Source organism: Mesocricetus auratus, unplaced genomic scaffold (assembly GCF_017639785.1).
Source record: "Mesocricetus auratus isolate SY011 unplaced genomic scaffold, BCM_Maur_2.0 Super-Scaffold_100009, whole genome shotgun sequence".
Lineage (NCBI taxonomy): Eukaryota > Metazoa > Chordata > Mammalia > Rodentia > Cricetidae > Mesocricetus > Mesocricetus auratus.
The window spans coordinates 48051897-48078219 of NW_024429193.1; the positions used below are offsets into that span (position 1 = coordinate 48051897).

The 26323-nt window shown below is 41.7% G+C and overlaps 2 protein-coding genes across 9 annotated transcripts in view; one reads left to right on the forward strand and one right to left on the reverse strand.

Annotated features, from left to right (window-relative positions):
* Window positions 1-2598, forward strand: part of Gpsm2 (G protein signaling modulator 2) — a 41483-nt gene extending 38885 nt beyond the window's left edge. For all 5 annotated transcript variants that reach the window (XM_013118115.3, XM_005076652.4, XM_040752033.1 and 2 more), the window contains 2 exons: window positions 972-1189; window positions 1873-2598. In XM_013118115.3, coding sequence (XP_012973569.2) covers window positions 972-1189; window positions 1873-2097 — 443 coding nt within the window. In that variant the 3' untranslated portion in view covers window positions 2098-2598. The remainder of the gene's footprint in view (window positions 1-971; window positions 1190-1872) is intronic.
* A 295-nt stretch (window positions 2599-2893) lies between these two features.
* Window positions 2894-24319, reverse strand: Clcc1 (chloride channel CLIC like 1). 4 transcript variants are annotated; one of them, XM_005076651.4, is made up of 12 exons: window positions 24198-24319; window positions 19404-19543; window positions 18934-19035; window positions 16488-16595; window positions 14358-14579; window positions 14062-14202; window positions 11493-11586; window positions 9865-9962; window positions 9362-9508; window positions 6077-6418; window positions 4408-4672; window positions 2894-3209 (listed from the first exon to the last, which is right to left on the reverse strand). In XM_005076651.4, exons 1-11 carry the CDS (start codon window positions 24238-24240, stop codon window positions 4430-4432), a joined length of 1680 nt encoding a protein of 559 aa, XP_005076708.3. In that variant the 5' UTR covers window positions 24241-24319; the 3' UTR covers window positions 2894-3209; window positions 4408-4429. The 4 variants fall into 4 exon arrangements, with proteins under 4 accessions (XP_005076708.3, XP_012973572.2, XP_012973570.2 ...); XM_013118118.3 differs by having other exon boundaries at window positions 4404-4672; XM_013118116.3 differs by having other exon boundaries at window positions 4399-4672.
* Window positions 24320-26323: the final 2004 nt, after the last annotated feature.

Consider the following 26323-nt stretch of genomic DNA (forward strand, 5'->3'; position numbering starts at 1 on the left):
GTAAGCCATTTTACTGCTCCTTCAATTGTAGTTCATTTGACTGATATGAGGCATGGCCCAGGCTGGCCTCACACTCATTATGTAGCCAGGGATGGCTTTGAATTCCTGATCCTCTTGTTTCCCTCCCAAGTACAGGGATTACAGATGCCATCATGCCCACTTTCCCCCAGTTTTAACAGTTGTCTTTGGTACTATTGTTTCTTGTACTTCTCCTTATAGGAAATACAGTAAAGGACCCCATAATACTAGCATATGGCACTGAGACAGGAGTATTAAAAGTATTCAAAGCCAGTCTGGGCCATTAGATAGTGAAACCCTGACTCAAGAAAAAAGGCTACTGCCGGGCGTTGGTGGCACACGCCTTTAATCCCAGCACTCGGGAGGCAGCACTGCACACACATACAAGGTAGTCATCTGTATATTATATACAGATAATAAAGCATATATTTCATATCTGAAATTTTAAAGGTTTAAAATACATTACTTATATTGTTATATTTCCCCACTAAAAGATGATTTGTACCATAGATTAACATTAACCAGTCTCAGCCAGGCAGTGGTGGTGTACACCTTTGGTCCCAGCACTCAGGAGGCAGAGGCAGGCAGATCTCTGAGTTCAAGGCCAGCCTGGTCTACAGAGTGAGTTTCAAGACCGCTAGGGCTACACAGAGAAACCCTGTCTTGAAAAACCAAATAAATAAGATTGACTAGTCTTTTAACTCTTTAGGTCAGTAAGTGATTTCCATCCAGAGCATGGAAGGAAACAAAACAAACATTAGATGAAATTATTAAAGGAAAACACCATTTGTTCATCGTCTTCTGAAATCCTGCCCCACACCTCAGTTATTTTGGGGGACACTACATAAAGGAAGAGAGGTCTGAGTACATCTGAAGCACTGCAGGAGAATGGTGTGTGTACAGGGGGTTCAGCCTATGTTTGACAAGCTTTTTTCTTTCCCACCTGTCCATAGCACCATCTGTCTCTGTGGTGTCCCCCAACACAGATGAGTTCTTAGATCTTCTTGCCAGCTCACAGAGCCGCCGTCTGGATGACCAGAGGGCCAGTTTCAGTAATTTGCCAGGGCTCCGTCTGACAAAAAACAGCAGTCAGTCTGTACTTGAGCGCCTGATGACAAATGACAAGAAAGAGCCTGATGAAGACTTCTTTGACATCCTTGTAAAGTGTCAAGTAAGTGTATACACATTCCATCTGTAGAATAGCTCAGACAGCTCTGGCAGTATTCAAATTCTTGTGAAGGGCTCATTGTGATCAGGCCATTCTTATCTACCTGTCTACATTCAGAACCTCATGGAACACCAGTGGTGTTACAGGTACAATTTGAGATATCAAGGATGCTCTTGCAGGGTCCTGCATTTTAGTGGGAAGACAAAGGGCAGATGTGTCCATTGTGCCAGAGACAGACAGGCAGTGGTACCTACTGTAAAGAAAATAAAGGATGAAGGGGCAATGGATGGGTAGTGACTGGGAGACATCTGTTTTGTATATAATTGGCAATCCAGAAGGGTTTTATCTACCCATTTAGACCACTTATGCAGATAGCTTCAGAAGAAGGCACAGAAGTATATTTCAGAAATGTAATCTAGTGATTACAGTTTGTTGGCCCTTGGCCTAGGTCATTCTAGAAATGTTACATACAAACCTCTGTAAAGACTGGGCAGTTGCCCTTGCATTGTAGTGTCATATTTCTCACAGCAAAGTGTAATAGTATGATATAATATATTTATGCAGCCCATTTCTACAGAATACTACATTCTCATTCTACCAAGTTTCTGAATGAGGCTAAAAGAAATGCTTATAGATCTGTCTTGTGACCGACAGACATTTTTAATTTAATTTCTCTCCATCTTTAGGGGTCCAGATTAGATGATCAAAGATGTGCTCCACCACCTGCCACCACAAAGGGGCCAACCGTCCCTGATGAAGACTTTTTCAGCCTCATTTTACGCTCTCAAGCTAAAAGAATGGATGAACAAAGAGTTCTTTTGCAGAGAGATCCAAACAGAGACACTGAACTTGGACTAAAGGAACTTTTGCAAAACAATGCTTTGTTGGAATTTAAGCATTCAGGAAAGTAACTAGCAAACCACTAGATGCTGTGGTATTTCCTGCTAAAGACTAGTTCCCTTTGGAACACTGCAGGGAAATTCAACCTTTTCTAAAAGAGGGAACTATCCAGCACTGTACTAGTTACAATGTTTTAGGTGTAAATGCTGAAGTACTCAGGGGCTGACATTCTTGTAGATGCTTGTTTCAGGGCAGAATATCCTGTTGGTGCTCCAGCAACTTACTCTTAGATTCCTTGACTAGCGTTTGTGAACTAGGAATTTAAATGAACCCTACATTAGAATTCAGTCCTCTTACTGAAGTCATTTTTTAAGGATCTAGTTGACAATAACTTTTTTTATACTTATCCTTGAATATAGTGGATTGCATTGTTTATTGAAAATAATGTAAATGTCCTATGTAAAAAAGATGAAAAACAGTCATAAAATTCTAGTTTCTTTAAGAAGACTATATTCAATATATTTCTAGGCAAAGCCAGTGGGAGAAATAAGAAATAAACTACTTTTAGCATGCTTTGGGCTATTTGTCTCTTATTACATAATACTACTATATTATTGTTGGGAAAATCAGAAAATCATGTGGTTTGTTTGGTCAGAAATGCAAACTATATAAGCAGAAAACACATTAAAATTCACATAAGCACAAAGGGCATTGGTTAGGTCCTCAGCCCTCATTAGACCCTGCCTTCCTCCAGTGTACTAACATGAATTTACAAGACAATGAATGATCTTCTGGCGTGCATTTGGGGAAGACATTTTTCTTACAAGAAAATTCATTGAGAAAGCAAGAATGCATGCTAGATCAAAATAATGTAAAAATAAGTGTTTATTTTGTGTTTACAGTGTTCTTAAGATCCTGTAAGTTATTTATTCCATTTTAAAAAGTGCTTTTAACAGCTACCTATCCTGTTCTTATTTTCTTAAAAGCCAGTTGCAATATGCTTTAATGTCAGTGACAGATACTTGCTAGTAAACTGAGACAACCTTCTCTCTTTTCTGCAATAAACTGGCCTTGATAGGTTCACCTTGTTTTTAATTGAGTCTTCCCTGAATTGCTGTCATCACTCAAGAGCAGCATGCTGCTTTGCTAGCTGTCAGAGTAGATTCCATTCCCAAATGGGCATCTGCAATGAAAATACAAAGATGAGGTTGTAAATGTTTTAAAAGTGTTCGTTTTTGGATTAAAAGCAAGCAGTAGTGCAACAGTACTGCCTTTCGTCTCAGGAACATCTGTTACAGGAGATATTTATTTCTCTTCAGAATTATACCAGAGCTCAAAGGTCAAGTCCCACCTTGGGAGTACATTTCCAGTTAGGGGGAATGGGTCCAGTCCACAGAGATAACTGCTTCTACACACAGATGTTCAGAATCTAAATAAACTATGCATCCATTCATTACATGTCTGCTATAGTAATGTCTTACTGCAAAATCCTTCTGTTTAGGAGGGGATAATTTTTACCCCCTCCAAAACAGTATACAGTATGGATATGGTTACAACAAGGACACCTAAGAGCATAGAAAGCATGTTAACCAGGGACTTGTACAAAGTATGTAAATTGCTTTTTTTTTAAGGTTTAAAATGGAGAATGCATTTTAAAAATCACAAACAAAATGTTGACGTAAAAAATGTTGACTGACAATCTGTCCACAGTAAATACATCTTGCTCTCTATCTACAGCTCTCTGAAAACCAGAATCGCACTTAGCCAAGACAATATAGTTTGCCACAATAAAAACTGAATAGCATCAACTGGCTGAGTTCTGAACATGGAACCTGGGTGTTTGAAAATCCAGCACCTTGTGGTGGAGAATAAAGCTATTGTCACTGATGAAGTGTGACAGTGAAATATTGATAGAAGCAGGCCAGCCTCGGGTGTGTCTTAGTGAGACCCAATATAAAATGTATGACAAGGAAGCAGGCCTGGTAAGCAGAAAGTCACATTGTTCAGCAGGTGACCTTCCTGGAACATAGCTGCAGCATTACCAGCCTGCATTAAACACTGAATCTAACTCAAAACCAACCAATTATTCTGTTAGTAAACTAGGTCTCATAGGACCTTCCACCAGCTAACATACACTGATTAACTGGTTCTTCTAAATGCCTGTTAACAAAATTATTTCATCACTGTCATTCAGTCACCTTAATTACAGTATATTATGCCATAGCATCATCTAAACATGTATACAACCCTGTTCTAAAATTATAAGATACATTTTAACAGCTAAGAGATTGGTGGTCTGTAAAATTAATGTAAAGCTGGCAGCTTTATAGGAAATGTCAGTACATTTTTAGGGAAGAATGAAGAGTTAATACTTTACAAACTTCAACGATGACTTCATGTTCCTTAGCCACACAGGCTGCTGACAGGATCAGTCCGACATGCTGCACATGGGCTATGTGTGGCGCCTCCCTGTGGGCTGCCATCAGAGTCTAGCTTCAGCGGGGCCTTCTTTGTGGGTGAGCCTTCCACAGTCCCTGCAGCTTGGCCAGAGACAGCCTTGTCAGGAGAGCTGTGTTCTGTTGGGGTGCTTTCTCCTGGGAGTTCACCAAGTTCTTTGAGGTTTGTATTTATGCTGGATGATTTATGCTTTAAAATACAGAATTAAATTTAATAAAATGTAAGTTCTTATCCAAATCTATTGTAGTATGCTCCAAACATTTAAAAATCCTAGTTCTAGAGCTTCATCATAATTAAAGCTCTAAGCCTCATAGAACTGTATGTGGAGGAATGGGAACACATAAGCTGGTTTACTGACCCTGCTTAGGAGAAAGAGGTCAAGAGGATTGGCTACCTCTCCCCACTGGTGAGAACAATCACTTCGTATCTATTGAGCCTGTTTTAAGTTCTAGGTGCTGAATAAAGGAGCAAAATACAAATATAGCTCCCATAGGAACCCACACTTAAGTGTGGGAATGAATCAGACAGCATACAAGAGTATTACATTTGAAGTACACGCCACACAGAAAAAGTGAGGTGGGTGCTAGACAGACGATGATCACATGGAAGATTAAATATTAAGATGATATGAGTAAAGTCTGAAGATTCTGTGTGAGTGTGCGCACACGCATTGGCACACAGCATTTTGGACAGTGAACAACAAAATGGATGCCTCTGTCACCAAGGTAGAACAAGCATAGAGGAGATCAGGAAGGATGTACATGTGGGGCATGGCAGAGCAGAGAGTTCCCAGGGCCACTAGGGTCGACAGCTTTAGAGGGGTTTAGAATGACAGGTGATCAACAGCTACAAAAGCTGGAAGGAATAGTCTCAGGTTATCTAGCCACATTACACCCATAAAAGAACTCAGCTAGATTTCTGTCATTTCTAGAGTCTCTCATACTTAGAGCTTTCTCAAAGGTTTCTAGTTGAAACTCAAACATTGCAAATGACAATACCAGTTCCTATCTCAGGCAGAAAGGAAATGTCCCTTTAAAATAAACCAAAAGTGATGCTACAAAATGTAGTTCAGTGGTCTATCATGTGTGAGACCCTAGGTTCAATGCCTAGGATTGCTGATAAAAATCAATACTGAAGAACTCATTATCTTGCCCGTAAAAAGTGCAGTCTAGCCAGCCATGCGACTACTTTCTTCTACACTCAAAAGCGATGGGATTCTGTTTAGAGAAGGGGAAAGCAGGCCTCTATCCCTGCCCAGCCCTCTCTTCCGGGCTGAGCCATCAGAGCTCTGCAGTCAGTCCCTTAGCACTCTAGGCCCTCAGTGAGGCCTTCTCTCTGATCTTGTCAAAGCCGAAATTTCATTCTCACTGGCTTCCTGCTCGTTTTCATAGGAAATACCATCTGTTGTAAAGAATACAGGTAAATGGCATTTAACATAAAAAGTAAATCTCATTTTCTGAGGACAAAAACGAAAGAGGATAGCTAATCCTACCACTAGTGACTTGACAGAGGGCAAAGAATAAACACAAATCTCTGTAAGAAGGTCTTGGGCCTAGAGAGAACAGGCAGCAAAAGAAACAATTGCTGACTTACGCTGGGTACCACTTCTGGACGCTCTTGTGCCTCTGTGTCAGGTAAATCAAATGCCCGGAGCACTTCAGGGCTCTTGTTGCCAGTGTGAAATCTCACATCAGTGTCTGTCTGTCTCAAAACATCTCTTTTACACGCATGCGTTTTGTCATAAGGGCCTTGCTCAATGGAGCCAGCTTGGCCCCTGTAAGAGAAATCTGCATCACCTGCTCCACCATGGAGTCTATATTCAGGTTCCTTCTGCTGTCTTCTGTCACCTGGCTCAAGTGCCTGGGGAGGTTCTCTTTCAGGACCACCCACGTGTCTCAGCATGGGAACTGACCTTCCAGCACCATAGCAGAAGCTCTGTAAAGAAATGAAATACATTTTGAGGAATTAGTGACTGGCAGGTAATGAAGGAGGATCTATTTTATTCAGGATTTAACAAAATCATCTTAGTATTTGTGGGTATGAAAACTATTAATTTCACTCTTTAATTAAAAACTCAGAGGCCAAAGTAGCCAATGAAATGTACTAAATAACTCAATAGTACATAAACATTTCAATCAGCTTGATACATTTTGAATTCATAACAAGAGTATTCTTAGGCCTAGACATTTAAATTAGAAAGTTCTAGAAATATGAATTTAAAAGCCTGGTCACTGCTCATGTTTCTATTCACACTCTTATAGGGCAAATGATGAAAACTATTAACCACGCAATCTCATAATCATGCACAAGACAAAACCCAAGAGAACAATTTCGTCAGTGCGTACAGCACTGCAATTCCAAACCCTGGGAGTCTTCATTGCTCATTCAGACAGCAATTGCTTTGGGAAGGTCTTGGCCATAAACAAGATGCTGAACCAACTGCGGGCGAACTACAAGCAATGTTTTTAACAAACATTTACTCTTCGGTCCCCTGCCCCAACACACAACTGCTTTTCAGCATGCATACCCACTCCTCCTCCACCCCTTTCTGCTGCAAAACTAGACTGGAGTAAAGCTTCATTTCTCTACAGAGGACGCAATCAACCAATTTCCTGTGTAGTCAAGTTAAAGTTAAAAAAATTATTCTAAACCATTGCTATGGTGCCTACAAACATGATTAGAGAAATATATAAAATCTCAACTCATTAAAAATCACCTTAAGAGATTAAAGAAGATATAAGAAAATGGAAAGATCTCCCATGCTCTTGGATAGGCAGGATCAACGTAGTAAAAATGGCAATCCTGCCAAAAGCAATCTACAGATTCAATGCAATCCCCATTAAAATACTAGCAAAATTCTTCACAGACCTTGAAAGAACAATGATCAACTTCGTATGGAAAAACAAAAGACCCAGGTTAGCTAAAAGAACCTTATTCAACAAAGCAACATCTGGAGGCATCACCATCTCTGACTTCAAGCTTTATTATAGAACTGTAGTCCTGAAAACAGCTTGGTATTGGAACAAAAATAGACAGGTAGAACAATGGAATCAAACTGAACACCCTGATATTAACCCATGCATGTATGAACATCTGGCCTTTGACAAAGAAGCTAAAAATATACAATGGAAAAAAGAAAGCATCTTCAACAAATGGTGCTGGCATTACTGGATGCTGGCATGTAGAAGAATGCGGATCGATCCATGTCTATCGCCATGCACAAAACTTAAGTCCAAATGGATCAAAGACCTCAACATAAATCCAGCCACACTGAGCCTCTTGGAAGAGAAAGTGGGTGGTACCCTTGAACGAATTGGTACAGGAGACAGCTTCCTGAACATAACACCAGTAGCACAGACACTGAGGTCAATAATTATTACATGGGACCTCCTGAAACTGAGAAGCTTCTGTAAGGCAAAGGATACAGTCAACAAGACAAAAAGGCAACCCACAAAATGGGAAAAAATATTCACTAACCCCACATCTGACAGAGGGCTGACCTCCAAAATTTACAAAGAACTCAAGAAGCAAGTCTCCAAAACACCAAATGATCCAATTAAAAATGGGCTACAGAACTAAATAGAGAATTCTTAATAGGGGAGTCTACAATGGCTGAGAGGCACTTGAGAAAGTGCTCAACATCCGTAGTCATCAGGGAAATGCAAAGCAAAACAACTCTGAGATACCATCTCACTCCTGTCAGAAGGGCTAAAATCAAAAAACACCAACAACAGTTTATGCTGGAGAGGATGTGGAGAAAGGGGAACACTCCTTCACTGCTGGTGGGAGTGCCAACTCATACAGCCACTTTGGAAATCAGTATGGAGATTCTCAGAAAAATGGGAATCAGCCTACCATAAGACCCAGCAATTCCACTCTTAGGCATATATTCAAAAGACATCTGTTCCACTATGTTCATAGCAGCATTATTTGTAATAGTCAGAACTTGGAAGCAACCTAAATTCCCCTCAACTGAAGAGTGGATAGAGAAAATGTGGTGCATTTACACAATGGAGTACTACTCAGCAGAAAATAACAATGGAATCCTGAAATTTGCGGGCAAATGGATGGCACTAGAAGAAACCATCCTGAGTGAGGTTAACCCAGTCACAAAAAGACAAACATGGTAGGTACTCTCTCATATATGGATTTTAGACATAGATCTGGAGAGTGCCAGCATACAATCCCATGGCCAGATCAGAACCTTCATCCAATGGCTGATGGAAGCAGAGACAGACTCCCACAACTAAACACTGAGCTGAACTCAAGGAACCCAGAGACAGAGAGGGAGGATTGATGAGCAAAGGGGTTAAGACTGGGCTGGTTTAACACCCAGAAACAGCTGACTTGAACAAGGGGTAGCTCTTGAATCCCAGACTGATGGCTGGGAATCCAGCATGGGATTGATCAAGACCCCCTGAATGTGGGTGTCAGTGAGGAGGCTTAGGTAATCTTTTGGGCCTTGGGTAGTAGATCAATATTTATCCCGGGTATACAAATGGACTTTGGGTGCCCATTGCACAATGAAAGATGTACTCTCACCCTGGACTCTTGGGGCAGGGTCTAGGCCCTGCCCTGGATGAAATGACAGACATGGACACCCCCATGGAGGGCCTCACCCTCCCTGGGGAAAGGAAAGGGCATGGGGGGGTGTTAGTGGGAGGGTATGGGAGGAGAGGAGGGAAAGGGAGAGGGACCTGGGATTGACATGTGAAGCAACCTTGTTTCTAATTTAAATTTAAAAATAAAAATAAATCACCTGTATTATACCTCTGAGCACAGTATATTAATCCAAAGAAATCTAATGGTTTTTAAATTGCCTTCTTTTTTATAAGTTACAATTTTGTTAATTATCAGCATTTAGGCTAATGTACTAACCAGGACAGCCAATGCTATAATCACCAGCACCGGAATCTGCAGTAACACTGGAATCTCTTTCATGAGTGCTTTAATGAATTCACCAGTTCCTTTTCCAATGTGCTTTAATGGTTCTGTTACAAAGTTAGTGAATGTAACTGCCAGAGCCTAAAACCAAAGATCAGAGCAAATTAACTTCTTCAAAAGACAGACATCCACGTGCAAAACTTCACTGTGCACTCAGGCTCAAATTACACAAATTAAATGCACATTTCTGTGTATTGTTTTGAGAGTGGAGCTCTCATATAGCTCAAACTTTACCCTAATCAGGCCTTGAATTCTACCCTCCCATCTCTGCTTCCCAAATGCTAAGATTGTTAGGTACACTCCATGACCACCTAAATTTGAAGACCAAAGTTTAATGGAAGTATTTTTCCTAGGACAAAGGTTTATTATTAACCCTATCAATCCTTTATAAAGGCAAAGAGTTTGTGATACTATAATTATTACAAAATACACTATACCTTTGTTGGTGGAACCAACCAAATAGGGTTGACTAATAATAGCTCATAGTACTTTTGGCATGGGTCATCCTTATAGGTCCATGAACTTCTAAACCATTCTACATAGAGAAACAGAAAATCAATTAAGGAAAAATAAAGTTGTATATATTTCACAAATAAGGTTACTTTGGTTTTGACCATCCTTGCCCACCCACTAATAAATTTTGAGTTGTTTTAGAATTTAAATAGACTCTCTGTAACGTTAACTATTTAATATCAAGTCTAAAATCATATTTTCAAAATCCATTCAAATTTGACAAATCTTATGGAGACAAAAAAGGTCTATTTTACAGATTTCCAAAGGAAAAATAATTAGCTGTTATACACGCATATAAACATAAGTAAAACCGAGAAGCATGAATAAAACTAGCAGGTCAGTTAATATCCTGGCTCAATAGCGTACTCTTGTACCTGTGCAAATGTTGTAACTGGGAGGAAATAATCTCTAATTATCTCAATAAAAATTCACTTTAAAAAGTCAATCTGACAAAACTTTTAAGACAGAATAATCTCTTAATTTTTCTTTCTTTCCTTTTTTTTGTTTTTTTTTTTTTTTTTTTGGTTTTTCAAGACAGGGTTTCTCTGTAGCTTTGGAGGCTGTCCTGGAACTCACTTTGTAGACCAGGTTGGCCTCGAACTCACAGAGGTCCGTCTGCCTCTGCCTCCCGAGTGCTGGGATTAAAGGCGTGCGCCACCAACGCCCGGCTTAATTTTTCTAAAGCAACCTTATGCACATTTGGAAACTGGCCTGCACTAGAGGAGGCACGTTGTCTCCTGAAGCCAAGAACCCGAGCTGAATTGGTCTAATCCCACAAGTTACAAAAGGGGACAACAGAGGGCTGGAGATGGCTCAGTGGCTAAGAGTATTGTAGCTCTTGCATAATATCAGATTCAGTTCCCAGCACCCACACGGGGTTCACAATCTGTAACCCCAGTTCCAGGGGATCTGACCTCCTTGGGCACAGGCTCACATGTGGTGCACAAAAATACATGCAGACAAACACCAAATTCAAAACAACAAATCTATAAAAAATCCAAGTTAATTCTGGGAAGGATAAAAAAATAAATTTTCACTTAGTTAAAAAACAAAACTAAACTGTAGGATCTAAGGAGACTAAAGTTAAAATAGCTGCTATTATATCTAGAAAATGCTATGGGGTAGGTAATGAGAAGGGAGCCTAGGAACCTGCAGTCTAATGTAGGAGACTGAAAACATCGAAACCACATATAAACAGTTGTTGTCTTTCCTGTGACTTTAGGTGAGTTCAGTAAGTCACTACTGTTTAAACTTAAGAAGGTATGTTTTCTTTGCTTTCACTTTGTTTGTTTTTGAAAAGGGAATAAGCCCTGGGTATTTCACAAGGTGGGCAAGATTCTAACACAGAGTTTCATCCCATCCCTTTTATCTTAAGGCAGGGTCATGTCTGGATTACCTTCCTCCAGCCCTAGCATATACCCTGTACATGTTCTTCTCATATTAAAGAAGTCACCAGAAGCCTCAGATGGCACTCCATAATTGTGTCATTACTGGTGGGTTTTGGTTTTTTTCCCTGAATCTTAGAATCCCACTTAAAACACTGCCACCTTACCCCAGAGACTTCCAGTCCAATCCATCTTCTCAGCACACACATCATTTAATGGTGCCATCTTGGCAACGTTAGCCTGATGCTGAGCAAAAGCTACCTGACCAGAACAAAGGGAGGCAGGAAAGAAAGCTGACAATGAAGGCTTGGCTTGACAATCCAACAAAATTTATTCCAACATTTTATCATTTATCCAAGCAAGACTGTAATTTTTTTTTTAGCTTAAGCTTTTTGAGACAGGTTCTCCCTGGCTGGCCTGAAACTCAATCTGTAGAGCAGGCTGTCCTCCTGCCTCACTAATGCTGGGATTAAAGACCCACACCACTATATCTGGACTAAACTAAGAAAAACAACATTTTAAAAGACTTTTTTTTTAGTTCATGGAAAAGCACACTCCCCCCCCCTTTGTTTTCTTTGAGACAAGGTCTTTTATAGCCCAGGCTGAACTTGCTATGGTGCTGAAGACAACCTTGAACTCTTTTTTTTTTTTTAAAGATTTATTTATTTATCACATATACAGTGTTCTGCCTACATGCCAGAAGAGGTCACCAGACTGAATTGTAGATGGTTGTGAGCCACCATGTGGTTGCTGGGAATTGAACTCAGGACCCCTGGAAGAGCAGTCAGTGCTCTTAACCTCTGAGCCATCTCTCCAGCCCGACAACCTTGAACTCTTAATCCTCCTGCTTGCACCTCTCAAGTGCTGGATTACAGGTGTACATTAGCACACCCGGCTAGAAAAGCAGTGAGGTTTTTGTTGTTGTTGTTGTTTTGGGGTTTTTTGCCCCTACCCCCACACCCGCCCCCTAGACAGAGTTTCTCTGTGTAGCAGCCCTGGCTGTCCTGAAACTCACTTTGGAGACCAGACTGGTCTCAAACTCACAGAGATCCACCTGCCTCTGCTTCCCAAATGCTGGGATTAAAGACGTGTGCCATCACCACCCAGCTAGAAAAGCAGTCTTAATGCAATAAAAAGGCTAAAAAAACAACTACAATGCCTCGTACCATCTTTGTACATAATTATGATGATGAAAAACTATCTTTTTTTTTATTTATTATGTATACAGCCTTCTGCCTGCATGCCAGCAGAGGGCACCAGATCTCATTCAAGGTGGTTGTGAGCCACCATGTGGTGGCCGGGATTTGAACTCAGGACCTTTGGAAGAACAGTCAGTGTTCTTAACCACTGAGCCATCTCTCCAGCCCCCGAAAAACTATCTTTTTATAATATTTTTTGTTGCTGCTATTTTTCAAGAGTTTTTCTGTGTAGCACTGGCTGTCCTAGAACTCACTCTATAGACCAGGCTGGCCTCGAACTCACAGGAATCCAACTACCTCTGCCTCCCAATGCCTCCCAAGTGATTAAAAGGCATGTGCCACCACCAACTAGCAAGACAATTTTTGAAAAGGAATTCACATATAGTTCATACCATGACTGAAAATATAAACAATTCAAGTTCTTTTATAGTTCATGAAAAAGGGTGTTTTGCTCTGGGTGGGTTTAACATAAATGATTACTGTTCAATAACTGGCTGGAAAAACTGTATAGGTATTAGACATGTGCAGCCATTTACCCAGCATTTACACTATATTAGGTATAAGGGTCCCACAGATGATTTCAAGTACTGAGAGATATACATAGCCTATATGCAGTGTTCTGTGTAACAGATCTGAGCCTCTTTTTCATCTAGGGGCAGGTGTACAGTTTTCCTAAAGCCACGTTCCCAGGGGAACTCACTAAAGCAATCAACACTCCATCAAGACTAACACAAAGGCTTTAGGAAACTCACTGAAGTCCTGACCCACCTTGCCAGGAAGACTAAGTTAAAATGTCCCTTTGGTGATTAGACTATTCTGTTAACAAAAGTCCTTTTAAATTTCTACAATCTTATTCCAATTTTTGGTTATGAGCCTAGCCTTTAACGGCTGAGCCATCTCTCCAGCCCTCCAATTTTGAAAGATGATTAAAATGCTGGAAAAATTTTGGAAAAAAAAATACTTAAAAAACATCAACAGGCCATGTCCTTAATCCCAGCATGTTCAAAGTAGGCAGAGCTGAGTTCAAGGTTAACCTAATTTACATATGGAGACCGTCTCTCAAAAAAGTAAAAATAGATAAAAATTTAACAACGATTACTCATAGGTAATAAGATTAATGTGAGTTTTAAAAATTAGTTTTCCTGTATCTTTGTTTTCTAATTTCTCTACAGTGACCATACAAAACTTTTATATTCAAAAAGCCTAATTCTTAGAGATAACATTTTCTGTCATAATTTTGGTGTCATTTCTAACAGAGAATAAAAGCTCATTTCCTGAATTACAAGTTTCTAAAATGTGTCCATTTTGCTGTTTGATGGCCGATAGTAAGCAGGTGACAAAAGGAACTGCTTTTCTTCACTAACTGATCAGACCCCTAAACCACATTTATTTATTCCATCACTGTTAACCCAACCACTGTCTTCAACCACACCTGAGGCAAGACTGCTCCAAGAGGGCTCTGATCGTCTCCAGTTACTATGAATTTATATTTAACAAAAAAGCACAAAGCAAACAAAACCCCAAACTTATTTAATACCTTATATAGATAAATCCAATTCCATCCCAAACTGAAGAGAAAGCTGATGATAAAAACTCGTCTCAACTGCGTGTACCAGCGAACATGTGTCCACAATTCCGTAGCTACCAACACCACAATGCAGAGCAAACACAATAGTACCTTATAACAGAAACGGGAATCAGTGTCATTGCTAAGTGGTCTTCCCCACTTACTCATCCCAGAAACGAGCAACTAAGAACAGATTCTCAACTATGCTGGTGTTTTGGAAGTATTTTTTTCAATGAAGCATCTATGTCACCCTCATGTCATCCTACCATAAACGCATTATATGGATCCACTCCAAAAGAGTCTTCAAATCGCCACTTCCATGCTTCTGAATCATGACGCTTAAAATTGATTAAAATATCACTTAAGGCATCATCCAAGGCTCCTGGCTTCCACTCCTCTCCACTGAGGAACCTCTGTATCTCCAACAGGGTTTGTCTTGTAAGCAGAATCTCAGCATCATACCGCACACCAACTTTGTTTTCATCAGGCTGCATCACAACAGAAAGATGACTGAATTATTACATTGTTCAATGAAAGATGACTGTATTATTACATCGCTCAATGAAACATTAAGTTTTTGGTTTTTTATGTTTTGTTTTATTTATTTTATTTAAATTAGAAACAAGCTTGCTTTACATGTCAATCCCAGCTCCTTCTCCCTTCGCTCCTCCCCTGCCCCCCTATCAACCCTCCCAAACCCCCACCCAATCCCCACTCCACTTCCTGGGGAGGGTGAGGCCTTCATGGGTGATCTCTAAAGTCTATCATATCATCCAGGGCAGAGTCTAGGCCCTCCCCATGTGTCCAGGCTGAGAGCATCCCTCCATGTGGAATGGGCTTCCAAAGCCCATTCAGATGCCAGGGATAAATATTGATCTAGTGCCCAAGGCACCAAAGATTGCCAAGGCCTCCTCACTGACACCCACGTTCAGGGGGTCTGGATTAGTCCCACGATGGCCGAAACATTAAGCTTAAAGCCAGTTTGGGCCAAATACGATTCCGCACATCTGCAATCCCAGCTCTCAGGAGGATGTTGCAAAGAACTTCAAGTTCAGGGTTAGCCTGGGCTACATACTGAGACCTTATCTCAAAGCATAAAAAACACTTTGGGACTCAATATAAAAAGGTGTAAACAGTTCTAGGTGCCAGCACCACTAAAAAAAGTGTACTAATTTGTAATGTTTCATAAATACAATATATACTTATCCTCAGATCCTAGCATTAAATACATGTAAAAAGCACTAAACACATTGCAGAATTCTAAAAATAAAAAAGATACCAGACGCTTCACTAAGGCACAGTTAGTCTCACTGTGTGAAGTACACAGATTCTACAAAGCCACTTGCAAGTGCTGTGCCACAGTCCTACCAGAAACACAGGGTTAAATTCCTGTGCACCCCTGGTCTCAATACTTGTCAACTGATACAACTTTATTTCTGTTGGCACCTTAATTAGAAATATTAGTAACTCATTACCACTGAACACACTGCCAACAGTCCTGTAATTCATGCCTGGATGAAGTTTACACAACATGTTTTTTCTGTAGGGCACATCATAGGTCTCTTGTATGTAGGGATAGTAGGTGGCACTTCACATTTGGGAGACATTACAAATGATGAAATTACTTAAAGAACTCCTCCCTGCCCTGTGTGTGGAAAATGTAGCATGTAATAGGCCACACTAAATTGCAGGAATAAAAACAGTGATCTGCGGTACTGGACCTCAAACAAAGCAGCTGAGTTACCAAATCCAGGGCCTTGCACAGCGGTTCTGAAAAAACAACAACAACAAATAAACAATAAAAATACGTGGGAAATTGGAGCTAGGGTTACTGCCCGGTGGTAACACTATGGCCGAGCATGGGTTTGCTCTCTGGCACTGCAAAACAATACAAGGAACTCTCACCATCGTAAGTAACATATGTGCATGATACACAATTCCACAAAGTAGGAGCTACACCATAAGCAGCGAAGAGAAAGACTACGTACTTGAAACACATTTTTCTTGTCCTCAAATGATGATTTTATATTTTGTGGCTATGCAAGCATGGCAATGGGGCCATGAGCAGACGGGTAGGATGGGAAAGGTGGCGCTGGTGGGCTAACCTCAGAGGTCTCAGGGAAACAGTGTGGTCTGTACGGCTCAGCTTCCACAGCGCCACTGTGGTGCTGAATGGTTCCCACCGTTTTGTATAAACAGGTTATTTTCTGTTAAAGCACAACGAGGCTCTATTTTTGGGGGGGTTACAGGCTGATCCAGAACTGGAAATTTCTTGCCTCAACCTCCTGAATGAGAAGATGGCAGATGTGTGCCCCATACAGGACACAATTTCCTATATGAAACAAATAATGAAAACATCTACTACAATGATTAGTATCATGTTATCAAATACTCACAAGTCCAAGCTTGTCGGCCTCAATTAATATCTTATTTAGGTATCTCCTAAAAACAGGATTACTTTGACTTTCATAATCTTTCATTTTCTTCTTTTCACAGTCATCAACCTGTAATCATACAAGAAAGTCAATAGCATCAAATGATAATGAGAAGGTGCAGTTGTAGTACTGTGGAGCATTAGTTTAAGATATGTTATATTTGTTTGTGCTGTGGAATATTTGCCCAATGATGCAAAGATGTGCTGCATTCTTTTTAATATTTAATTTTAAAATGTTTTTATTTATTTAAAAGGACTTTTTTCATTTTACATACCAATGACAGTTCTCTCTCCCTCCCATGTGCTGTATTCTTTTAAGTTGCATTTGTTTAACTCTGTAAAGCTGTGTTACTTTACCTGTCTAAAACACCTGATTGGTCTAATAAAGAGCTGAACAGCCAATAGCTAGGCAGGGCAGGAGAGGGCTAGGCAGGGCTGCCAGGCAGAAAAAAAAGTCTAGGCTTGAGAGAGAAAAGGAGAGGAAGATGCCAGGGGCCAACCACCCAGCCATAAAACAGCCATGGAATAAGAAGGGAAGAAAGACATATAGAATAAAGAAAGGTAAAAGCCCAGAGGCAGCAGGGCAATCTCAGCACTCCGGAGGCAGAGACAGGTGGATCTCTGTGAGTTCAAGGCTAGCCTGGTCTACAGAGCAAATTCAGGACAGGCTCCAAAGCTACAGAGAAACCCTGTCTCAACCCCCTGCCTACCGCCCCCAAAAAAAAGCCCAGAAGCAAAACATACTTAAACAGAAACAGGATAATTTAAGTTGAAAAAGCTGACAAGAAACAAGCCAAGCTAAGGCTGGGCATTCATAAGTAAGAATAAGTGTCCTGTTTTATGTGGGAGCTGGGTGGTGGACTCCCAGAGAGTAAAGAAAACAAAGCAACAACTACATTCTAGCCTGGTGATGCTCTCAGAATTAAATAACAATGTGGTTGTTGTTTTGTTTGACAATGCATAGGTTTACTGTAAGTGTGCCTAAAGAGCGACGGCAAACAGGTGCTCGGAGTGCTTGACTGAGCGCTTGACTGGGACACGGGGGCCTCAGTGAGCACTCTGGCTCACAAGACGGACACAGCTCCCGCCACCATCTACCGCTGGCCCTTGTCCTTGCATCTGTCTGTTCTCTTCAGCCTTGTCGCTGTGCCACTTGGGACCATCAGCACCACTGCACCTCCTCAGTGACCACACGACAACCTCCCTCCTCCCTCCAGGCTACAACCATTTCACTGTCTATAGAACCAACAGTGGTATCACAGTGACCAGAAAATACACTCAAATTCCCTAACACTCCGTTTCCTTTCAGATAAACTCTACATTTGAGGGAGGGAGGGAGGCAGAGGCAGGGAGGTCTCTGCGAGTTCAAGGCCAGCCTGGCCTACAGGACAGGTTTCAAAGCTACACAGAGAAAGCCTGTCTCAAAAACAAACAAAAATTTAAAAAGCGTAAAGAGCTACCCATACTAAATTATAACCACCTTTATCTTTGCAAGAGCAACTGTTACAACCTTTAATAAGCCATTTTCTCATCTGCTCACATACATCATCGATGGCTCAGGGTTATGGCAGGTGATAATAATCAAGATACAATCAGTTCCTGTACTAACAAGTTAATAATCTCACAAATAATTATAATAAATGTTACTACAAAGATAGTAAGTACTGGGATGGGGGAGGAGGCTCAGCAGTTAAGAGCACTGGCTGTTCTTCCAGAGGACCCAGGTTCAATCCCCAGCAACCACATGACAGCTTGCAACAGTCTGCAACTCCAGTTCCAAAGGCTCCAACACCCTCATACAGACACACATGCAGGCAAAAACACTAGTGCACATGAAATACAAATATAGTAACTACTATGTGAGAAAACAAGATGTAACTAAACTCTATCAATAAAAATATATAACTGTATAGTACACAGAAACATTACAAACGCAAAAGTTAGGAAAGACACGAACACAAGTAACTGTCTTAGTTAGGGTCACTATTGCAGTCATGAAGCACCATGACCAAAGCAACTTGGGGCAGAAAGAGTTTATTTGGTTCCACATCACTGTTCATCACTGAAGGAATGGGAACTCAAGCAGGGAAGGAACCAGGAAGCAAGAGCGGATGCAGAGGCCATGAAGAGGTTCTGCTTACTGGCTTACTCCACCTGCTTTCTTATTGAACCAAGGACCACCAGCTCAGGGGTGACCCCACACACTGGGCCCTCCTCCATCAATCGCTAATTAAGAAATTGCCCTATAGGCTTGCCTACGGCCCCATCTCATGAAGGTATTTTCTTAATTGAGGCTCCCTTCCTCTCAGATGACCTCAGTTTACATTAAGTTGGCATAAAACTAGTCAGCACAGTCACTTAAAATAAACGATATTTAAATTGTGAATGGAAAAAACAAACAAACAAACCTTGTGAGTTAAAGAATCAAGTCTGTGCAAGCAGTCTTTTAATTCCTCTGCATTTGACAAGTCAGGGCTCACTTCCTTTTTCTCGAATGTATCATATTTCACCTAAATCAAAGCAGATATCTTATTCAGTTGTAAAATGGGTTCCAATGACTAGAGACTAAAAGTCTATCGTTTTATTACTTTGCTTCTTAAATTTTTCACTTGCATCAAATCACCAAGAAGAATCAACTATACATGCATGCTAAGAACCAAAACTAAACTGGCTTAGTGGGCAGTACATCCAGATTCAAGCAAAAATAACCAGACCGGGAATGCTTGTCTATGTTAAGGCCCTAGTTCAAAACCCTGCATGGAAGGAAAGGGGGAAGTATCAGGATAGAACCTTGCATGGACTGCTAATCATTTATATGACTCTCAGAGCTCTGGTCATGGCAGACAAGATGCTATCAGTGCATTTAAAAAATAAATACCTGAGACTTTCTCATTGTTCCTGAAGCGGCATCATAATTAAGCATGTCTGTTGGGTCAATCCAGTCATCATCATGAGCATGACCAGTCATCAGGAAAAGACATCCACAAAGGAGCAGCCGACACAGCATCCTGAACACAGCTTTAAAAAAGCAGTGAAATACTAGCTTTTAAATAATTGTTTTGTTAATAAAAATTACTTCCTTCAAGAACTAACACTTTCCGAATGAAGAACATAAAGAATAGACATGAAATTAAAAGCAAAACATTAAAATGGATTGGGGTGTAGCTCAGTTAAAAGCACTTTACTAGCAAGAAGAAAGCCCTGGATTCAATTCCCAGTACCTCATAAACTGTACACTTGTAATCCTCACACTGAGGAGGTAGGTGAAGGAGGATCCGAAGTTTAAGGTCATCCTTAGCTACATACTGACTTTGAGGCCAGCCTGGGATGCATAATACACTATTTTAAAAAAATACAATAAGATGGTATTCACATCTAAATATATATACAAAGTAGCCTCATTAAAATATAGGGTTTTTTGTTTGTTTGTTTGAGACAGTGTTTCTTGGTATTGCTTTGGAGGTTGTCCTGGAACTCCCTCTGTAGACCAGGCTGGCCTCAAACTCACAGAGATCCGCCTGCCTCTGCCTCCCAAGTGCTGGGATTAAAGGCATATACCACCAATGACCAGCTAAAATATAGGCATTTTTTTTTTACATGGCACTGTCATTTTACTCCTAGCTCTTCTAAATCCAAAAGATATATGTGCACATAAAAATTTCTATATGAATGGGTACACAATTTTTCAAACTAGTCAAAAAACAGAAAGGAGCCCAAAAGTTTATCAACTACAACATGTGTAAATAAAATGTGGTAGCTATAAAGGATATATAAATGAAACCTTTATAAAATGCACTACAAGAAACCAGTCAGAAGAGACAATACAATTCCATTCATATGAATGTCCACATATACAAACATATGTCAGAAAGCCAATTAATGTGTGTTTAAGGCTGGGTTTGGGGGCTATATGTCCCTGAAGGATACAAGTATGAACAACTCTAAAGCTGTGATAATGGTGAGACACATCTGTGAATATACTGAAATGCAACAAACCAGCCTGTTGTTTTGGTTTTTGAGACAGGGTTTCTCTGCATAGCTCTGGCTATCCTAGAACTTGATCTGTAGATCAGGCTGACCTCAAACTTAAGATTCCCCTGCCTCTGCCTCCCAAGTGCTAGAATTAAAAGTGTGCACCACCATTGCCCAATTTTTTTTAAAGGTACTGGGTCTTGCTATATTGCTCAGACTAACATCAAAATCCTGGGCTCAAATATCCTCCTACCTGAGTCTCATGATGAGTTGACACTGTAGGTGTGCCTCGTGAATTTATTTCCTTATTTACGTGTGTGTGTGTGTGTGTGTGTGTGTATACACTTGTGCACACACCAAAGCCTAAGAACAACTGTTTGGGAGTCTCATCGTGCCTTCCCCTTATTGAAGCAGGGGTTCTCTGGTTGCTTCTGCCACTGTGACGCTTATCTGTCTAGCTAGCGGGTGAACATTTGCCTGTTCTCCTGTCTGTTGCTACAGTGCTGGGACTGCAGATGTGTGTCACTGTACCCAGCTTTTCACATGGCTTCTAGGGACCAAACTCAGGTCTTCAGGCACTTTCACCCCTGAATTTCTTTTTTCTTTTTTCTTTTTTTTTTTTTTTTTGAGACAGGGTTTCTCTGTGGCTTTGGAGGCTGTCCTGGAACTCACTCTGTAGACCAGGCTGGTCTTGAACTCACAGAGATCCACCTGCCTCTGCCTCCCGAGTGCTGGGATTAAAGGCATGTGCCACCAACGCCCGGCCACCCCTGAATTTCTTAAACTGAAAACAAAACAGTAGAACTAGATCCCCCAAGAAGAAGAAATTAAGATATAGACCAATAAGGAAGGCAATGTGAAAACCATTGTAAATCATTTATAAATTTATAAATAAAACCGTTTATAAATCATTATGCAAGCTGCTTCCTCTCCATTGAAGTACTCTCTTCCAGGAAGCCAGGCAGGCTTACATCCTGATGAAGTCCTCCCCAAAAAGTAAACAATTGCTGGGGGGTGGAGGGGACTCTTCAAAGACACAGCTTCCTCCAAGTGCCTCCACATCCCTGGTATAGTGTACCTTTCCCTTCTATAGATGCAGTTGCCCCCATGTGCCATAAGTAACCCCAATACATTCATTAGTCACTAAGCTAGACTTGGGTGGAATTGTTTCTTTGGTCTGTCGTTGCTCTCTTGTATCTGGGATGAATAAAAATAGTCTTATCAGGGGGCTAGAGAGATGGCTCAGCAGTTAAGAGCACTGGCTGCTCTTCCAGAGGCCCTGAGTTCAATTCCCAGCACCCACATAGCCTACAGAACCAGAAAATTGATTTGTTATTTAAGCAGTCCAGTGTATGATACTTTGTTATGGCAGTCCTAGAAAACTAATACAGATTTCTTTAGACACAGAAGACTAGATGTCTACAATCCATAGATTCCTTTTATGATGGTTGCAGGAATAAATCAAACATAGGCATATACTCAACTAACTGATACTTCTAATGCTTTTATGTTAGAAAATATAAAATCTAATACTAACATCATCTCATAGTCTGGAGACAGAAAAACTGAGTGACTGTGTTTTATTTTTATATTTTAAATGAGAAGAAATAGAGCTGCAGAAGAATTGTGGAAGAACATGAAGACTTAACAGAGCAAGAAAGAAACGCAAAGTGAAGACACCAATAAAAGGGCTGGAGAGATGGCTCTGGGGTAGAAGCACAGAGGTCCCAGGGATCCATTCCCAGCACCCACACGGCAGTTTAGAACTGGCTCTAACTCCAGTTCCAGTGCATCAGATGCCCTCTTCTGGTTTCAGCAGGTACTGCATGCACAGAGCACAAAGACCCACATGCATGCAAAACACACATAAACATAAAATAAAAATAAAGGGAAAATGTTTTTAAAAAGACACCAAGGGTTTGGCTGAAAGAAACAAGTACTAGTCATATTCAGCATTCAGTAGAGCTTGAGAAAAGGTCATTGGATGAGTTAATTCATTGACCATTTACTAAAAAAAAAGAGTGAAGGACCTAATTCTAAAGAGTTAAGAAGTAGGTGAGAGCCAGTCGTTGGTGGCGATGCCTTTAATCCTAGCACTCGGGAGGTGGAGACAGGTGAATCTCTATGAGTTCGAGGCCAGCCTGGTCTACCAAGTAAGTTCTAGGACAGGTTCCAAAACAAATACAGAGAAACCCTGTCTCGAAAAACCAAAAGAAAGAGAAGAAGGGAGGAGGAGGGGGGGTGAGAGTATATAAGCTGAATTGAGGCTTGCAAAGATGGGAGTTTATAAAACCAAGGATACAGGAAAGGCACCCTGTAACACTTCGTGGGCACCATGCACTTCATTAATAGAATGCATGAGAAGGAAGACAAACTTTCTCAAATAAACAGGGAGGTTAGGGCGGGGGAAGTGGAGAGTTAGCAAACAAAAGCAGAGGGTATTGTATAAAGGAAGGTGACCTTGAAAACCTGCCACTGGCAACCATGTCACTTTCTCCAATAATGACCAGCAGGTGCAGAGCTAACTAAGACTAGAGTGGTTAAAATGACCGGAGACCACCGGTCGGATACAATGCAGAATGAGCTGAGAAACCAAACGGGGGGGGGTTACAAAAGAAAACAAAAATACAATCAGCTGGGAATTCAAGCCCTCCTGTCAGAGTCCTGTGGCCATTAATTTAAGGCTAGAATTCTGAAGAAAATACTTAGGACTAATCTTGCACTCCCTCCAAAGCACCATCTAGACCTACTGAGCGCTTATTTTAAAAGCAAGTTTCTGAGTTGGAGCCAGCTTGAGCTACATAAAGAGTCTGGCTCAAAAAAACAAACAAAACATCACCACAAAAACATCATATGTTGCATTTGTTTATCGAAACAACCTGTGCTATTCTGTTTCTACCTCTTTTACCGTTTTTCTTTTTGGTTTTTCAAACAGGGGTTCTCTGTGTAGTCCTGGAACTCTGCAGATCAGGATGGCCTCGAACTCACAGAGATACACCTCCCTCTGCTTCCCAAGTGCTGGGATTAAAGGTGTGTGCACCACCTCACCCGGCTGAGAATTTGTATTTCTAATGTGTGTCCAGATGATGCTGGAAATTGCACGTCTGGGCACACATTAGGAACACTTCAGTGTCAGCCAGGTTCGAGGCCAGCCTGGTCTTCAGAGCGAGTTCCAAGACAGCCTCCAAAAGCTACAGAGATATCCTGCCTCGAAAACCCAAAAAAGAAATATTCATAGAATCACGGAGAAAACCTGACTCGTTTTCGCAACTAGCCATAAACACACTGGCTTACGACACCTCTTAACTTTATATACTCAAAACAGACTTGGAGTTTTAGACCATAAGCTACAACAAATACATTTTCTGGCCCCCAGTGTTTGTTGCAGATTATGCCTAGCTTTCAAAAATAACAAGAGCAAGAGTGCTCTTTCCCTGGGCCGGGCCGCTCAGTATTCACAGGGCAACGGAAGGTGAGGCAGGGGATGACTGGCGGGCGCTACCTGCCCGCGTGTGACACTGAGCAGGGGTTCGCCACAGGCCCAAGCCCTGACACCGCCCGACGCCTCCCGCACCGCCGCCCACGCAGCCCCGCGGGCCACCCAGACACATCCGGGCGCACCCACTCATTTTGGGGGTCCCGCCTGCCTACCCAGCGCCGCCGCGGCCAGCACTGACGCGGAAGACGGCGAGACACCCACCTCCGACGCCGAGCGCGGGCTCCGGGATCCAGCGCCGACTCATCGACTCGCTCGGCCCGCGGCTGGGCGGCCTTCCCGCGCGCGCCACTGATTGGCTGAGCCGCGGGCGGCGGGGCCCGGGGGCGGGCCTCGCTCCCAACTCTGAAGTTAAGGCTTTTCAATTAGCCAACCACCAATCCAGTTCAGAGGAACCGAGGGAAGAAAGCCAAACGCCTTAAAGGGATGCAAAGTATATTTTCTTAGTATTAGCTTGATTTTTTATATGTTTGATATAGTGTTTGCAATAAAACCGAATCTACTTCGAGCATAGTTTTCTTTTCAAGATTCATTTCACTTTCTGTGTATTGTTTTGCCTGTGGAGTTACAGAGGTTGTGAGCTGCCATGTGGGTGCTGGGATTTGAACTTGGATCCTCGGGAAGAGCAGCCAGTGCTATTAACCGTTGAGCGAAATCTCTAGCCGCGACCATAATTTTCTAAGTAGCACCACATTGAAGCCGGCAAATAAGAATTGACACACTATAGAGCATGTAGGATTTACGGTTTGTTTTGTGTTCATTTTCAATTTCTTGCTTTGAAATATCAAAAAAAAAAAACTCACCAAAGATCCCTACCTCCACCCTAGAAGTGGATACAAAAATTAACTGGCAATGAATTACCGCTGGTACGTAATTCGGTATTCCTGGGTACATATATGTTGTTTACAACTTTTTAAGATTTTAGTATTTTTAGATTTACTTATGTGTGAATGTTTTGCCTGTACGTGTTATGTATTCCGCATGTGTGTCTCATACCCACAGAGGCCAGAAAAGGGGGTCAGATCCCATGGAAATGGAGTCATGGATGTTTATGAATCACCATGTGGGTACTGGGACCCCGCTACAAAAGCATCACATGATCTAAACACGCTGAGCCATGTCTCTGGCCCCGAGGTCTATTTTATTTTTAATTATGAATGTGTGTGTCTATGCGTGTGACTTCGGGTGCCAGCAGAGGCCAGAAACATACCTTAGAGGTGGAGTTACAAAACGCAGGTGCTGGGTCTTCTGATGGAAGCTTCACCCCAGCCCCTGGCATCCCTGTACCCAGAGAGTCTGGAATGTTCTGGTGGAAGTTCCACCCAAGACCCCTCCCGTATCTCTCTCCAAACCCTGCTGCGTCTCAGAAAGCCCGCCAAATAATAACCCCTCCCCCAGAAATGCTCAAGACCACTCCCACGGGACATTTAAACTGCCCCCCAGAAAACAGACTCATGGTTTTTCCAGTCTCCCCTCCCCGTCTCCTCTCTGAGGGACTGGAAGCCCATCCTGGAGCGTTGTATCCATTAAACGTGGGCTTTTTCTAATTCGGTTAGATTTGGTCTGATTTGGATTGCTGCTTCGGCAGAGAGGCTTATCCCAGGTGTAGAAACTTTTCGCTGGGAACCAAACTCGGATCCTCTAGAAGAGCTGTATGTTCTTTTAGTAGCTAAACCGTCTCTCCATCTCTTGCTTCTGTGGCTGGTGGCCCACCAGATCTAGTTGGTAAGATAATATTGCTGGAGAAATCGCTTGCATAAGTCACACTGGAACTGAACAGGAAGCTTACTCTGGGTTGATTAGCTTTCATAGCACCAGAGGGCGCTATAGGCTGCTAGGAAGAAGTCATCAACAGTCTTGCCTTGCTATGGACCATGTGTGCTACCTTCTGACCTCCCAGGCAAGAATTGCCCACTTTTCAATAGTGGGTAGCCAGCCGTTTTCTGATTTAATGTGAAGCCCAATCCACAGGACAGAATTCACGCCTGGCACAGTAGGCCTAGTCAAAAGTCTGTGGTTGGGGAGGTTATATACCCTAATAGGGAAGTTACTATTGTTTAGCTGAATAGATATGTTGTGCATATTACACAGCCTTCCAGATACTTACGTTTATTCCCATAGATTAGTACTGCGCTCTCAGCTTTGGTCAAAGCAGCTTTGTAGTAACAGTGGCTACACAGAGACACCTAGATGCTGAGAATAAGTGACTTGAGTGTTCAGTCCTAAAAATGGGGGGTGTGGTAGAGTCTAAGAGCCAGGAGAGTAGGAGTGTTGTGAAATGGTCATTGCAGTCCTGCCTCACTAGTAGCTATGATTACCTACACAAGATC

Excerpts from the sequence above, each read along its gene's own strand:
- Clcc1 (XM_005076651.4), bottom strand. The coding sequence starts at position 24,240 with ATGAGTCGGCGCTGGATCCCGGAGCCCGCGCTCGGCGTCGGAG. Across the intron at positions 14,203-14,357 it reads ATCCATATAATGCGTTTATG|GTACTATTGTGTTTGCTCTG; the intron begins GTAGGATGACAT and ends TTCTGTTATAAG. Across the intron at positions 9,509-9,864 it reads GGTTGGTTCCACCAACAAAG|GCTCTGGCAGTTACATTCAC; the intron begins GTATAGTGTATT and ends CTTTGGTTTTAG.